Source organism: Diuraphis noxia, unplaced genomic scaffold, assembly GCF_037042655.1.
Source record: "Diuraphis noxia isolate RWA-SAM2 unplaced genomic scaffold, SU_Dnox_SAM2 contig0004, whole genome shotgun sequence".
NCBI classification, from domain to species: Eukaryota; Metazoa; Arthropoda; class Insecta; order Hemiptera; family Aphididae; genus Diuraphis; species Diuraphis noxia.
This window is the reverse complement of record NW_028301714.1, coordinates 69,171,770-69,190,318: the sequence shown is the minus strand read 5'-3', so window position 1 is coordinate 69,190,318 and position 18,549 is coordinate 69,171,770. Positions and strand designations below refer to the sequence as shown.

The 18,549-nt window shown below is 27.7% G+C and overlaps 1 protein-coding gene across 1 annotated transcript in view; it reads right to left on the bottom strand.

Moving 5' to 3' along the window:
• The window catches only part of LOC107164470 (uncharacterized), a 273,824-nt gene that overhangs the window by 151,323 nt on the left and 103,952 nt on the right, over positions 1 to 18,549 (bottom strand). The window contains exon 4 of the mRNA XM_015512307.2: positions 13,701 to 13,811. Within this exon, the coding sequence (XP_015367793.2) occupies positions 13,701 to 13,811 (111 nt within the window). The remainder of the gene's footprint in view (positions 1 to 13,700; positions 13,812 to 18,549) is intronic.

Below are 18,549 nucleotides of genomic sequence, written 5' to 3'. Positions count from 1 at the left end.
TAGGAGCCTTGTATTAAATTTTCAAGCTTTTCTATCCAACAAATAAATTGTTATCGATATTCATTTATAAAATACTAATAATGATCGAAAATTGCATATGCCTATAAAGTATAAATAGTTCAACTTAAGTCCAAAAAATTTTTTAAAAATTGCATGGTGGATAGAATATACTTATATAAACATTCGATAAAAGTTTCATGTGTTTTTGAAGTTACATCCAGAATATATGAAGCGTATAAATTATAAAAACTAAATGTCTAAATATAACCAAAAAATAATTCACCATTACAAATGAAAAAATAAAATATATTGATGATACTTTTATTAAAATGTCTGTATGATTATTTTTTTATAGAGTGCAAACGAGCAAAAAAAAAAAAAACAACAGTATCCCTCAAGTATATACGATGGTAGTTTATTGCTATTTAAATATTTTCTGATGGCTTCTTATTATTTTTGGAAAAAAGTGAGATATTTATGTTTTATTGCTTCTCATAACAAAAATCGTGATTTGTCACTATATTATAATTCTGTGTGTATAACTATTGAGAAATAATACTGTCTAAAATATAAGTATTTTATACTAATGTTACAAGGTAAGAAAAATAACCAATATGATACACATTATACACACTATACCGCAAATATAATTAACATATTTAAATAATTTATAAACATTTATGTATGACATTAAAATATAATAATACAGGTACATATTAAGAGCAAATTAGAGTAATAATAATAATAATAATATGAATTTCTAATTAACGAGAAATGTTAAAAAATATGATTTCAATTTCTTATCTTCGTTATGTTGTATTTGAATTTAATAGTCAAGCAAAAAAAAAAAAATATTAAGCGTTTATTAAAATATAAATGTTATTTTATTTTAATTGAACTAGATATACCGAAGAATATACTTAGTTTAAAACGAGTATTAACACATTTTTTTTTCCAATGAGTTTATCTAGATAAAATTATGAAAATATCTTTAACTAAAAACAGATGTTCAAAATTATCTTTATACTTATGTAAGGTAATTTGTAGTGGAATATACGTCGAAAATATATTATGGTTATAGGTGTTTAAAATTATATTAAACAGAATTATTTTGGTTAATTTATATAACATAATGGTGTTATAATGGTGCAGTTGAAAAAATTAGTACTAACTAATCTCTTTTTAGATAATATTACATTTAAAAGCAGTAGATATGAATGAGTAGTCGTCAACAACATGTTAGAAACGTCATTTAAATTAAAAACACGCAGGTATATAATACATATCTATTAAATACACAAAAACAACATTTTTATTATTAATTGAGTTGGCAGGGAGGGAGTGATTGGAAAAATTATTATAATATACTAATGAGAAAATTAAGAATAATAATAGTTCTCGATGATCATACCACGGTTTATATGACAGCGAAATGATCTAGTGATACACTCGGCGGCAAACAGGTTAGAACAAATTTACTATTACATAGTATAATAGACTCGTTAAATAATACGTTTTAAATACGGTTGAGGAAACATAACATCGTGAACTGTCAACCACGAATATAACGTTGTATTGTAACATGCATAATTTTTCTAACATATTTTCACATTGAAACGCACGCTGAAGACAGACCTCATCATGTGCTGTAAATCTGTATTGTACAAGTACTTTACATAGCTCATCATGGCCTCAGACTCACAAATTATATTCCACTGTCGCTGAAAACCATGATATATAGGTGAATGCACACTACGTGCCCAACGCACTTACGAGAAAAAAAAAATATATATACTGCATATTATATATTATATCACAGTTCAATCGTGATTTAAGGTAATGTACATTTAACGTTAAATATTTCGACCGGATGAAACTTCAATCGATTCAGAATTTTTTTACTGCGTAAAGAATTTGATATTTTACTTATTTTGGAGAAATATTTTATTACTAAAAAATTCCCAGAATAATTATAATACCGAGTCCTTTGAGCGATAAAATATACCAGAATCCAATACACCAAATTAAATGTCATCCAACTGAAATATTAGGCGTCAAATCGATCATACTATACACTCAGTTGACTACGTATAACGACAACGAGTTCGAGGTCCATATGGTGATAATAATTATTAGATAAAAATTAATATACAGATTGATTCACCTAGTATAATCACTCTCATCTATTCTATTTAAAATCAATTGATTTAAATTCTGTTTTTAGAATTATTTTAAAGAGCATATTATCACTTTTTTGAGATTTTTTGTAGTATTTATGCACTATTTGCACGAAGAGAGTGACCAGCAGTGATAAGAATTTTTGTTTCCCAAATGAGGCCAAAGATAATAGAGAAAAATGGGGATGCAAATATCAGGTGAATATTAGAGACTAACAGACTATATTTTTACACAAATAGATTAAAGATGTATAGTAGATAAATATAATAAATTAGGATAAATATAACCTATATATAATTCAAGAAATCGCGTTGCACACGATTATTACAAATTATAAAACAACAGCGTCTGCACTTGAATACCTACCCGGTAACAAACGGATAAAAACATCGTCGCGGTCGATGTGCATGTGTGCAACAAGTGTGTGTGCTGCATACACTATAAATACCGTGGCCGCCATTCCGTGTTGGCGGATGTGCGCGAAATCAATTTCCTAGCTGGCATCTAAAGAGCTGGACCTATTCCCACGGTGTATAGTACTCTTAAGTGCATATTGTATATTGTATTATAATATGTGTATACATAATATGGTAATTGACATGTACGAGTAATGTATAATGTATAATCTACTCAAAGATAATTTTTGTTTTCGTAAGGCAGTCGCGATTTTCCAGGTTTTTAAAAATGTAAATAGTTATAAGTAGGTCTAGTAACATATACACAATAATTACGCATTAAACTACATTTTTTAAATGCAAAATCAAATTTCATGTAACAAAGTAAATGATGCATAATAACTATTATGAATACACTTTTCTTAAGTGGTAGCCATTATAATACGTATATTAAATATTAATACACTATACTAGTATTCAATTTAAAAAAGTCGAATATGAATTATGTCTTGTAAACAATACTTGTTTATTAAGAAGGTTTAAATTTCATGGCACAACACTGACTACAATCATATAATATACTTTCTTCATGTATATATATTTTTACTTAGTTTTTAGTCTATTAAACATTTAAGAAAAAAATAAAATCTTTAAAATTTTAATAAAATCTAAAAATTTGGTTATAGTCAGTAAGTAAGAAAATTTGATTTATTTTATTTATTAAAATATCAAAAATAAATGTTTTTGAAAAAATTAGTAATGTATTAAGTTAAAAAAAACACCTTATAAAGAATAAAATATATCCAGCGAAAACGAATATGGATAATCACGTGCCGTTAATAAACAGGAGTCTCGCCCACACTTGTTTCTGAGACCTATATAATTGTATGGACAACGACCACATGACTAACAAACAAACTAGCAAATTTTTTCATATGTTTACCGTACACGATTTCCAGTAAGTGAACAAAAGCGATATTTCTCTCGATAAATATACTGGTATTGCAGATGCTCATAAATTACTTATCATACATTTTAATTGAACGATACAATACGAAGAGAATAACATATTGTTATAAAATATCGTCTTCAAGACATTTCTAGAGTCCATATAATATAAAGTTGGTATGTAAAAAAGGAACAACGTCGAAGTAAGATAATGAAATCAGTTTTTTTATTATTAGTTCCTATCATCCGAAAACTGGTAATTAAATACGAATTACTATACCATGTATATTAGACACATAATATCATATCATCATTGAATGATAAAAAAAACTTCGTTAGATATATCTATAGAAACAAAGATTACCTAATTTCGAAAAAACTATAAATTTATATTTAATTAACCTTAGTTTTACTGTCGATAATTTGAATAATTTAAAACTAGAAATAATTATCATGTTCCATTTTCAGTAATACTTCATACTTGTCGATTTCACATTACATGATAAATGCTGATTCAACTTATAATATTGTATCGATTTAAGATTTATTTTTTATAGCGTAAATTCATATAAGTCCACGAAAAACGACCAAGTGCCACTTAATTGTATTTGTAGTTATGTGGAATCCGAATTTGAATGGGTCAGAACTTTTTTATATGATCAGTCAGCATTGAAGAGATCGAAAAATGTACAAACATCTAGTAAAGATAAATTGAGACGACCAATCAGGGTTAGATAGACGTCTTCATAACATAAACACAAAAGCTTTCATCGTTTTAAATTAAGAGACTATTATTTACCATAATGTATAGAATATCGGAAATAGTTTATTGCAGTAAACTTAATTTATAAATATCAATATATGTTGTGATTGATTAAGTATTGTAATTTATCATTATTGTTGTGTAACAGAAAATACAAAGAAAACATTTATACGACACAATAATATTATAATATTATATAGTACCAAAAAATATATTTCAAATTCGGTACTTTATATAAGATAAAATAACTTTAAATTCGAATAATGGATAATCATTTATAGGTTTTAAATTCTTACAAAAATTATAACCAATATTTTGATTTAAAACTATTTTAACTAATTATTAAAGTTGAAAATTCTAAATTTAACTTATTCGTGTGTATATCTTAAATCCCAATTATAATTCGAAAATTACAATATTGTACTTTCAGACTTATAAAATCGTAGAAAAGCACTTCGAAAACAAAGATCAGAACTTGGAATTATTAAGTTTTGTGAACTCTTATACTATTACAACTAACTACCCAAATGTCATTGTTAAAATCGTTTTACTTCAGGGTTATTTAACTTCCAATTAATTTTATTATATGCAATAATAAATTACGCACTCATAATTTTAGAGTTACATAGTGAATTCCAACACTGAATTCAAATAATTCATCAATATTCTAAAATCCTCAACATTCAAACTTGTATATACCAAATATATTAATAATATATGACATAAGTACTATTTATTTACATATAGGTTATAGAGATACATTTTTTCTGTCCATTATTTAAATCACTGTATATATATTATATATATAATATATTCATGGTAAGCTTCAACTGCTAAGGTTATTAGCTTGTAACAAAATTAAATATTTAGTACATAGTAAAATATAATTATACAATAGATTCTTAAATTAGATTATACATATCAATTTGTTTTAAAAATGTGATTATTTTGTTGGTGTTGTCATAGATAGGGCTGAGGGCTTCAAATCACTGTATTATAAATTGGTACATTTATATAATATATTCAGACTAAATTTTCACAAAAACAGCTTAAAACGACTAAATTGATGTTTTAAATTGAACCACTTATTAATTATTATTACATAACAGTAATTAATTATTGTATTTTTCCATAATAAAAAACTAATTATAAGACTGTGATAGTTACCTATTAAACCTAACCTTCGATGGCAAATGTGCTTAAATCTTAAAAAATTCCTATCAACTAAGATAAATAATAATAAAATGTGTTTTGAAACTCGTACCTTCTAAAGGAATATTTGAGATGATAGTGATTTACATCAATATATATTCAATTTGTTTGATGCTAAAACATTCAAATATTGCGTAGTAAACCCTTTTGAGGTCTTACCCGTTCAAAAATATTTTAAATAATATATTGACATAGTTTCATGTAACTGTAGATCCTTTGAATCTACCGAATTCCTCAGTTGAAAATGGAGACTTTAAGAAAGTATAGAGTTATTTTCCCGTCACGTGGTTGGATTAAAAAGGCCGTTTCCCTCTTGAGTTTTATAACCATTAACCACCCTGTGATAACAACAACAAACATAGTTTGTGTAATGTTACATGGTTTTGAAGCCATTACACAGAAAGTATTATTATTATTTTTTTTTTTAGATTAAATTGGGTTTTCTTATCTGTACACAGTAGTTTGGAGGTTCTATACTTTTGTAGACGCCAGCAAAACGAGATTTAAACGTTCCATTTGGTCGACGGCGCGTAAAATCGGTCCGAATTGACAAAGAGCACATATATACGGAAGAAAGCTTTTTTAATGGCCACTAGATTTATACTTTTCCTTATGTATAAAGAAAAAAAACAAAAAAAGTTATACGTGCACGTCACCCCCAACGGTCATCAAATTCTTATATTATACTGAATTTTTATGAAATACAATATTCAATATTATTATTTTCTAAAAACGGGTAAGTCGTGGATGTTGCTTTGCTGTACAGTAGGTTACAAGTGCAGGGTTACTGTACCTAATGAATAGAATTTAATTTGAATCCAATGATATTATATCACTGTATATGAAATTTTATTCTGAGCGTTCCGGTTTATCTGTCTAGGATATATTATTATAGATTATTAAAAATGTTCAAATCTTAGATTTAAAAAGAAAATTTTTTATGAATTTCTAGCTTAAAATAATTTGCAAATTTTCGTATGTCAAAATTCAAACTTAGAATGTTTGTAAAAAAAATTGTGACTATGTATTTATTTTATTTTTCTACTGCTATTGTAAAAATATGTTAGGAGCCTTGTATTCAATTTTCAAGCTTTTCTATCCAACAAATAAATTGTCATCGATATTAATTTAAAAAATACTAATAATGATCGAAAATTGCTTATGCCTAAAAAGTATAAATAGTTCAACTTAAGTCCAAAAAAATTTTTAAAAATTGAATGGTGGATTATAAAATATACTTATATAAACATTCGGTAAAAGTTTCATGTGTTTTATAAAGTTACATCAAAAACCAAAATCGATTTTGTCGAAAACTAATTGTGCGTAAAATTTCACGTTTTTTCCTTAATTTTTAGTTTGTTTATCCCGATTATTTATGAAAATATCGAGAATTGTTTACTTTTGACCCCCAAAAGTACCAACTAGATTCACTTTCTGATCGAACGAGGTACTGAAGTCGAAAATCGAAACACTTTTACTGCCCCAAAACGTGATGAAAGACACAAAAAAAACACACACAATTAAACGTCATGGTAAAATGAATACATTCCTCGCTCCGCTCAGAATCTAAAATATACAAAACTTTCTACAAATAAAACATCAGACAAGAAGATCAAAATATTTTATGAAATTATACCATAATATTTAGCCCATTTAGGTAAGTATATATTACTAAAACCCATTTATTTATCTACTATTCAACTTATTGACACTTTTAACAAACAACTACCATTTTTATACCTTAAAAAGTTTCAACTACTATGTATTATACAAACAATTATAGTTTGTTATTAGAAAATTATGTAATTATTAATGTGCTTATACCAAGTGCAAAAATAAAAATTTAATATTGTATTAAACGATATAGCTGTATTATTATTATAAACAATTATAAAAAATTCATTTTTACTGAAACCTATTGGAATATTTAAATTTCAATCAATCGTTGAAAAAAAAAGAATTTTAGTAAAAATCATAAGTATGTAAGTAGTAAGTATATACTATATATGTTATAAAACACGGAACAAACAATTCTCAGACGTATAATCTTAAACGTATTAGAAATACTAACAGCCTGTAGGTACTTTTTTATTTTTTTTTCCTTACTAACAGTCGATATATTTATTGTTTCCAAAAAAAGTGCTGCTCCTTTTTCTTAAATTGGATTGGCCAACCAGCTTGTATAAAGTACATGTCTCGCACGGGGAAAAACGACCTAGGGTGTTTAGAACCCAAATAGCTTTACCCCCTATTTTATTTTACCCTGAAAGTCCGAAAAAAATAAGTAATTTATATTAAAGACGAAGGGATTCGAACGACTTACGATTGTATTTCTCTTAGCCTTTATTTTCGCAAGCTGTGATATAGAAGTTAGCCTTTGATGATTGATGTTTTTCGGGTAAATCCTATACCGGATGTTTAAAGGAATTTCAGAGTCGGTTACGATATACCTTCTGTATAGGGTAATGTCTTGGGAGAGGGGAAAGAGCGGTATTTACCGGCTTATACCGCGGTTCGCTGGCTTCCTGTTAGGATGCGATAAATTTTATAACGCGAGACTCGACTCTTAAAAACGGGATTGCTTTTGAAACGTAAATCAAAATACACAGTATCCGCATACAAGGGTGAAGGAAAGCCACCTGGATACTGTTCTTATCGAAAAAATATATTATTTTAAATTTTCCATAATATTATAAAAAGGAATCAATAAAGTGAGAAAAAATCAGTGTTGCATAATGTTATAATTATTCATGCACGAAAAAATATCGATTGGTTTTTAATATAATTAATATTATTCCTTAAAAATATATATGAAGTTCAAAAATATAATATATAAATTACCATAACTTATGAAAAAAAAAAACAATTAGAAATTAAATTAAAATTATAAATACCTAAATCACTTCTATATCTATATAAATTTTATAAATGTTTTATGAAAGTAGAGATAAAACAATATAATATGTAAATAAGCATCATAAATTCATAACAGCTTAGTTAAACTGAAAAAAATATATCGATGGTCTAGAATTTGTATGTAATAATAAGTGCGCACTTAATGCCAGACAAAATATAATATAAATGTAAATACAATAATTTAAAAATTTTTTTTTCCAATATAATAAACGAATTAAATTTTTATCGAAAAATAATCCAGTTTACGGAATTATATTACCGGAAAGGTACCCTATTTGTACAATATACACTTTACCTCCCTAATGTATTATTATTATGGTAGGTATGTATTTATAATGCAATCCCGGGTTTTGCATAATGCAATTTATAGCCAAACCGAATATTGCTGTTAATCGAAACGCCAGGTTAATTTGAATTCGTTGATTATATAATAAATAGACTCTCGAACCTTTAACAAAGTCATATATACATCACTTATGTAGTATAAAGGTATCATCAGTAATAATAATACAGTTAACTTACTCTCGTTGTGTCAAAACTCGAGGGAAATAGAAAAAAGTTTGAGATATCAAACATTTCGATGTATTGAGTTTCGTTGTAATCATGGTAATTATTTCAAGGGGATTTCAATGAGGCTATAGTATTTACGAAAAATTCGAAATATCGCTGTTCGGCATAATAATTGAATGTGTTGTACAACGAGCAATAATAATGCAATTAAACAATAGATGTACAGATTCTAAATCTAGAATAGTTATCACTTTTGCGTAAACTATAATGGCGATGAGGATGTATTATAATATATGTGTGTATAACGTAGGTGTACCTTGTAAACCTTTATACAGACGGTTCTGATCATTTTTTTTTTTTAGAAAATTGAGTTGACCAACAGGCGTAACGTCCAATTAAAGCCAAACACTCTTGGCCGATACTTGAACCGTAACACAAAGGTCTTAGATGGTTAAATAAGATTTCACAAGAACTTCCCCCATATATTGAAGTTCTTTATGTGCCCCCTGGGACAACTTCACTTTTGGCAAGTCGTCCGCGCGAGCAACATTTATCATTTTCGGACACGAAACAATTTTCCCTATGAAATATTTAATCCAAATTCTGTTACGCTTATTTTTTAATCGAAAACCCAAAAATGTTTGTTTACAATAAGTCAATCCATGATTATGTTTGCGTAAACACTATTTGTTTGATCTAAAAGATTACTCGTTTACCGAGGACAATACGCGTACAACAAACAGGGGTGGTATACTGGTATCTCCTCCATTATTTCGTCATACTCTTTTGAGTGGACGTTTTTTTGACATTGTTCTCGCTACCTCTTTGTTTCGGACAAACGAAATGCAGCACTTTTCAAAATTAAAAGGGGGAAGTTGTGTGGAAAGCGACGGACCGTTGTCACTCTAACTCTTCACATAAAACATAAACAGAGCCGAGAGGGATTGTCATTAGCTTAAATATATAACATATATTATACACATTATAGGGTATATATTTAATACATCGTTCAGACAAGCGTTATATAATATACAGGGTGTATCTCATCTAATTTTACGAGTAATATATTTTTTTATGACTATATAACTTAATATGGAATTTGAAAAATAAAAATTAAAACGGAGGGACGACATAACCGTTCGCTGTCTCCGCATTCGTGCAAAAGTCAAAGCTGTTGGTTAACTATTCACCTTTAACGTTTTCTATCTGGCTGTGAAAGATGGGCGACAAACCGTACGGTACCTATTCTCAACGATCAGTGAGGTGGACATTGACACGATCAAACTTGATTTGTCGTCCTACAATAACCGGCCGTTACCGTATGCGACCGCGAGTATTTTCTTCTCATCTACTTTTTCGGACTGAATGTCTAAATGTCAGCCATTTGTTTTCTTATGATTAGTGATCAAGTGTTAATTAATTATTGCATATTAAAATTAAAAATATCTATATCTATATTTACTAACTATTTTAATAGTGTAGTATTAAATTTTTATTATTCATAGAATTATTACCTATTTAAATACAAACGATCGCGAGTTGATTATTTAGAAATAAAGTCAATATAAAAACACGTAAGTAGTACGACCGCATACAGTTAATAAGATCTATTTATTAATTGCTATAAATCGTAATAAATATTTTTACTCAGAATAATTATTTTCTTATCATTTTGTTAACTAATTTAAATGCATTTTATTGTAATAGCTATAGCCTATAATCTATAGTGCATTATGTAAATTATTAATTAACACTATTATGTATTATCATGAGTAACTAATTTATATTTTTATTTTACTAATTAATATTATATTTTTTGTATATTTTACACGCAAGAGATATTGCAACGAGTAAAGTATAATAACTTTTTTTCCACACAATGTAAATGTAATAAAATATAATATGTAATGAGTTCACCTCTCTCATCTAGAGAAATTAGTCGAAGGTTGCTACTGCGAAGTCAGTCATTATAAATAGATATAATAAATAAATGTTTTCCTCAGCAGTTATCGAATCTTTGAGTAATCAAAATTTGAAATGCCAAGAAGTTGTATACCCTAAAGAACCCTACATATTTATCTTTGAAACTTAAAAAATAAATCATGCACCGTTGACAGTTTTTACACAGCTGAATCTAAGTTGTCTTCAGATTTTTTGTAAAATATATGTTATATGTCTCTTGAGATTATTTTAACTTTCATTATTTTAACCCTTTTTTTCTTGAATAATTGTTTTTCCTATTCACTACAGTAAAGTTACTGCATAATAATAGATAAAAAATATTAGGCAGATATACAACTTTAAACAAAGGTAGCCTAGGTAGTTAATAGCCACTAATATAAGTGTAAGTATAAGTATTATAAGTAGCAGTTATAATAAAAAAAAATATTATTCATTGCATATTAGGTATATTTAGTATTTAAATTATTTAAAAAATAACATTATTCCATTACCCACTAAATAAATCAAGAAAGAAAAAGGTTCATGCAGTTTTCATATATTACTATTATGTTTCTTAACTACTTAAAAAATAAATAATGTTACAATTTTGTAGGTGCATAATTCATATTAATACCACGTGGTTATGTAGATGAAATTAAAAAAAAAAAAGGCGGGTAAGTCGTGGATGTCGCTCTGATGTACAGTAGGTTACAAGTGGGTTACTGTATATGGATGGAATTAAATTTGAATCCAATGATATTATATCATTGTATACGAAAAACGATTCTGATCGAAGACGGTTTATCTGTCTAGGATATATTATAGATTAATAAAAATTTTCAAATCTTAGATTTAAAAAGAAAATTTTTTATGAATTTCTAGCTTAAAATAATTTGCGAATTATCGTGATTTTCGTGATTTTTACATATGTTGTCAAAATTCAAACATTGAATGCTTGTAAATAAAAATTGTGACTACGCATTTCTTTTATTTTTCAATTGCTATTATAAAAATATGATAGGAGCTATTTATTAAATTTTCAAATCTTAGATATAAAAGGAAAATTTTTTATGAATTTCTAGCATAAAATAATTTATGAATTTTCGTGATTTTTACGTATGTTGTCAAAATTCAAACTTTGAATCCTTGTAAAAAAAAATTGTGACTATGAATTTATTTTATTTTTCAACTGCTATTGTTAAAATATGTTAGAAGCTTTGTACAAAATTTTCAAGCTTTTCTACCGAACAAATAAATTTTTATCGATATTTATAGAAAAAAAAAAGTTGAAAAATTAAAATGTCAGTAAACAGCTCAAAACAAATCTAAATATTTTTAAAATGTTATAAAATAGAGAAAATGTCTATATAAACATTCAGTGAAAATTTCAAGTATCTGCGGTCATTTGTTTTAGACTTTTAGAGTTACACCAAAATAAGAAAATCACTAAATGTGAAATCCAATATTATAAAAATTTAAATTTCAAATGCTCATAAAAATTTGATTTGAATTTCCGGTGGACTTTTTATTTGTGATAAAGATTGACAAACTTTTAAGGAATCTTGTATTAAAGTTTCAAATCTTAGATTTAAAAAGAAAATATTTTATGGATTTCTAGCTTAAAATAATTTTTGAATTTTCGTGATTTTTACATAATATGTTGTCAAAACTCAAACTTTGAATTCTTAAAAAAAAAAAATTGTGACTATGTATTCCTTTTATTTTTCAATCGCTATTGTAAAAATATATTATAAGCTTTGTATTAAATTTTCAAATCTTAGAATTAAAAAGAAAAACTTTGTTTTAAAATTACATCAAATACCAAAATCGATTTTGTCGAAAAATGAGTGTGCGTAAAATTTGCCGTTTTTCCCTTAATTTTTAGTTTGTTTTTTTCGATTATTTAGAAAAGTATTAAGAATTTTTTACTTTTGACCCCCCAAAGTACCAACTAGATTCACTTTCTGATCGAACGAGGTACTGAAGTCAAAAATCGAAGCACTTTTACTGCCCCAAAACGTGATGACAGACACAAAAAAAAAAAAACACACATCATGGTAAAATCAATACATTCATCGCTTAGAATCTAAAAAATGTACATATATTGCACTTCAATCTATGAGTACCTTTAATATAACATGTGCATGGTTTACAAAAAAAGAACTCGAGGATAATAAAAAATCATTTTGCAAAAATAAAATAAAATAGCTACGATAGGCATCGGCTTTTGAATCACTTTGCCTATATAATATGTATATTATATTTACTTATAAATAATGTATATAGATAATGTAAATTTTAATATATTCATTTATACATACATGTGTATATATATAGGTACATAAGTACTGATTTATATACTAAAATATTCAAACGTGAAAATTCTCTCCGATCTCCAGTAAAATATAAACAGATTTCGTTATAGGTGCTATAATACACTTCTACACTAACATCGCGCAAGGACAAAAGTCTTGTTTTAAATCATAAGTCGTCTTGACATAACCCATAATAATAACGTATCAAGTCTAATAATTCAACCCCCTTTTTTTACCCATTTAATATATAAGTACCTATATCATGTACTAACCATGGGAATGAGGAGAAACGTCTTTGAGGGAGGGGGGTCCGTCGTTTGCCAGAGAATTCAATATCGCCCGTCCGTTCACGGAGAGCACATACAAAAGACTGCACGGATTGTTATCCAGTTGGTCACCATGCCAACGCGGGGGTGACCCTCATTTGCCTAACTGACCACGTCCCTCGGTATAAAGAATATTGTACACGTTTTGCAAAATCGGAGACGAACTATTACTGATATTATTATTTGTTGTACTCACCCGAGCTAATTGTTTTTGAAGCTTGGAGTTTAGCGTCCTCTCCCTCTGCGTAATTCGCCGTTCCGCGACCAATTCAGATTCTAGTTGCACGATTTTTGCTTCCATATACTCCTATAAAACAAATCAATCAATTATTCGAAAATCATTTTTTTAGGAAAATTTGTGATGCTACTAAAACTATTAATTATAAAATAATATATTATATAATTATGATAATGAATATTCGCAGCATAATAATATGAATATATTATAATACAAAAAAAAGTTAAGTATAATAATATATAATATGTCACTACTTAAATTATCATTGATCAAGGACGAAGTATAAGAAGTGGTATATAAATAGTTACAAGTAATGTATATTTGTAAAATGTATGATAGTAATACTACTATTATCACAACCATATATTTGTAATCAAATAATAAAAAGGAAGTTCACATTTATAAAAAAATCCTCAATAATTATTTTACATATATTCATTAATTTTAGACCGCATGCTACATAAACTATAAAACAGTTTATGTTGATTTTATCATATACTTCAACTAATTCATAATGTCAAGTAAAATTTTCACACGGTAAATTGTCAATAAACTATAAGGTAGGTATTAAAACTTTGAACCATTGATTGGATAAAAACAATTTAATTAAAAGTAAAATAAATGTATATAAAATTAAAAATAATGTAATAACCCAAATGTCTTAAATAGTTGTATAAGAAAATAATAATATGCTAACCACTTGAAATTCTATACAAAAATAATATAGACTGTATATAGTGTATATATGTTGTTTTAATATTATCTGATCAATTATGTTTTAATATTATTACCTACCTTATGATTGACAATAATATTATTGATTATAATATATAGTTTGAAATACTTATAACTGGTTCCATTAAAACTGAATTTAGTAACATGATGTTATTAATAATAACAATAATAACTTATTATAATAATATAGTGTCTACTATCATTACCGTTCTTGACTGATAAAAAATTTGTTTGATAAATATAAAAAAAATCCAGGTGACACCGAAAGTTTTATCGCTAGTGAGTACCTATATGAAGGGAAGAAAGTATTGAAGCAAATACAAATACATTGTTGTGCGATTTTGAGAGGAATGACTTAGGGCTATATCCAATGAACCGTAGTATCCATCGAATTTGTAAAAAGGGGACATTATTGTTGTCGAAGTAAACGAGAAACGACAACAAAGCTAGTATGTCAAAGAAGTGCCTCTCGCGACGATTCAATACACGTATAACAACACTATTGAATTAAAAAATAAAATCCTAAATATAACGCTGCACCACTTTTTAAAAGAATATAAAATATCTAGTAGTAGCAAATGTCATACTAGCTGACATACTGTAGTTATTAACTGCAGACCTTAATTTAAATACACGATATTATAAGAAGTTAGTTATATAATTACATAATATATATATATTTAAAGTGGTTGTATGAAAAATTCAGGTAACTAATTATTTTTAGTTATTTTTTTTATGCATTAAAATTGCAAGAGAATTAAAAAAATAATTAACTACATTCTGTTTGAACAATTATTATTAATTGAATGGTAGGAAAATTGTTGAGATCTGTATAGAAAGTTAAAAAATATATACATATTTAGTCAAAACTCGTCATGTAATAAAAACACATTAATTTATTAATCGAATACATTGAATAAGTGTGTTAATAAATGTCGTCGGTGATTGACGTCTGATGGTTTACCGTGAGAGATGAGTTGTGCACATCAATATGTATATTGTATACACGCGTGTCCATATATGGTCCTCCCAAAAGAGCAATAGAGTATAGACGTACCTGTGACAAAAGCTGCAATCAGTCTTATTAAACCCATCGTTGATAAATCTTCATACATCTGTGTGTTTTTGTTTTATATTACGTGGTGGGACGATACGGAAACTACGTAGGCGAAAATAGTGTATAAGAAAAAGGTATGCGATGTAAAATTGCGGAATAAGAGAAAAAAAACGGAAGTTTTGGCCGCAATAATTGGACGAATTGAAACGCAGACAAACGATTGCTTTGTACGAGAACTGAAAAATGGAGTCGACGCGAGGAAGGCATACAGCAGTAGTGAAATGTTGGACTCCATCAATTACGTCGAAAGTGACAGCGACAAGCTTATTAGTGGAAGCCAAGAAAAAAATGTCCCGTGATACATTAAAACTTGATCAACATTTTGTCGAGAACACTTGTTACGAATTTATATCGTACAACCGAAGACGACGAATTGAAAAATATGAAAAGACATTGCCTTGATAAATAATTAAAAATTAATTATCTTCATAGACGTTAACTTTTTTTTTGAGTACTAAGTTCAATCCAGAAAATATATTGTACTAACTGCAGTCTGCATGCAGTCTCTCGAGTTAAGTTTTCTGTACCTACCGAACAACATACCCACATTTATTTGTAATATAGAACACATATTATAAGCTATATAAAAAGTCACTAAAAACCTACGATTCAGTCTTCTCGTCGCCTAACTATATAGATCCACAAACTCTGTAAGCCTCATGGGAGATTGCAGTTGGGTCTAGCAAGATTAATCGACCAAGGCCTACAGGTCGTCAATCACCGGGCAAATAGGAAACTAGTAACTATATAAAAACAAAAAACTGGACAATCTTTCAGCTGATAGCAAATGTCCGAAAACCCCAGCGGAACACTATAATGATGTTAAGACGTAATACACGTAGGTATTATATTATATACCTACCTATAAATACAGCCATACAGTAATTTATTGCAGTTCTAAATAGTAATAATAATAATAAAAAAAAAATGATAATTTTAACCTAGTCAGTTGTTGTAATTAGTTAGACAGTAATAATATCAGTACAATCTCTGATCAAATAACATTTCATATATTAACTATAATCACGAACGTGTTTTTTAAGCCAAATAAAAACGAAATACATCGCGCTTCAGTCTGATTAAAATAACAATTTTACGAATGTGAAAAACAAGTAGTTGCGCAATATTATTCTTAACGTGCCAAGAAGAAATGCCAAAATTGCTGTTAAATATAGATAATTGCATCGGATATTTTTAGCATAAATTATATATTATTTACCTCATATGTATTGATTTTCTAATCTAAACGTTTCATTGTTAATTGTATTTCCGTATTATATTGTCTGAAAGTTTCAGTGTCGAATGCGTTAATATAGTACGTGAATATTAAAAACAAATTGCTGATTCATTTGTTTAAAACATTATCAATTTATTTTTATACCTAAAATATGCGTAGGTGTAAATTGTAACGATTTCGTTCGTCATTGTCCGGTTAATAATTTATTGCAACTACTGCCAATGCCGAAGGTAATTGTTAAAACTGTTTTTCCGAATTTCCAACGAAACTGATTGGTGCATAAATAAACCAAAGACGTTATATACGATAAGATGCAGTTACCGTGTTGTCTTCGTCAGAAATTCATAAAAACAGTCACACCAATTTGAAGAAAAAAAAAACGCGAACGTGAAAAGTACTGACCAACCTTTTTCATGGCGGGGATCAAAATTATAGGCGATTGCATACAATTCATATTATTAGTATAATATAATATTATATATTATTACTACTAGCTCACGTACAATTTAAGATCACCCAGATATTATTATAAGCAGGTAATGCTCGATATTAATTTTAAACACGTCAAAATATTATGTTAATGAACCAATTAATATATAATATTATAATATTGTTTTTCTGACAAGCGCATAAACTCATATAGCTATATTTAACATATTTTATAATATTTATATTATGGCATGGCAATAATATAATATAATTGGATTTTATTTTTGTATCATCAGACCGTCTATGTGCAAAGTGGATATAAGTTTTTAAACAAAACGGAAACGAACAGAATCAGCTATAGCGTTGGCCGGATATTACATTGATAATATTAAAAAAAAATCTCATTCATACACGGTTGTATTTCTCAATTATGATCACAGTAATAATAATAAAAAAAATGTGCACATTGTACTATATCATCTAAATATTATTATATTCATAATTCATATGCAATGTAACAACAGCTGCACAACGACTACCACACGCGAGACGACATGGCCGTCATCGTTCCGTATAACGCACTTGTTATTTTGTCGTCGTCTTCCGTCACGGTAATAACAATATTCTTGTGGTTATGTGTCACACTACTATTATAATAATATACCGTAATAATTTACACGTGTTAGAGAAAAATATATAATATCGGAAACGCGTACACCTTGCCTACCTACGTATTTCCGAACGAGAAAATTCGATACAATAATATATCATATTAATAATAATAAACGTCGTCGTTGTCGTCGTCCCCGAACATTCCAAACATCCGAAAAATGTCGTTTACACGTCGTCGAGACAAATTATTATTATAAAACTCGACGGAGCGGATCCTTTCCGAGAACACCAAAAATAACGACCTAACCCTTTGATGTTTTCAGCTACTGTGTAGCGCCAAGAAGTAGAGCGATTTCAGCTGCTGCTGTAGCACAGCTTTTTCCCTTGTAAATTTAAGACATCACAAGCGCGAGAAATTTAAAAACTCACTCAACCGTATTTCACTTTAGTTATACATATTATATAATGTTTATGAATTCGAATACAATATTATATATGCACTCACTGCATTTTGTTATATTATTTAATGCGTATCATGCGCGGGGAGGAAATTGGGTCATAAAATATTTTATAAATAATAATTGAATTTTTTTAAAGGAAATGCGCTTAAAGAGGCGTGAACAGTGGTATATATATATATATATATATATGTTTGTTATATTGTACATTATATAACA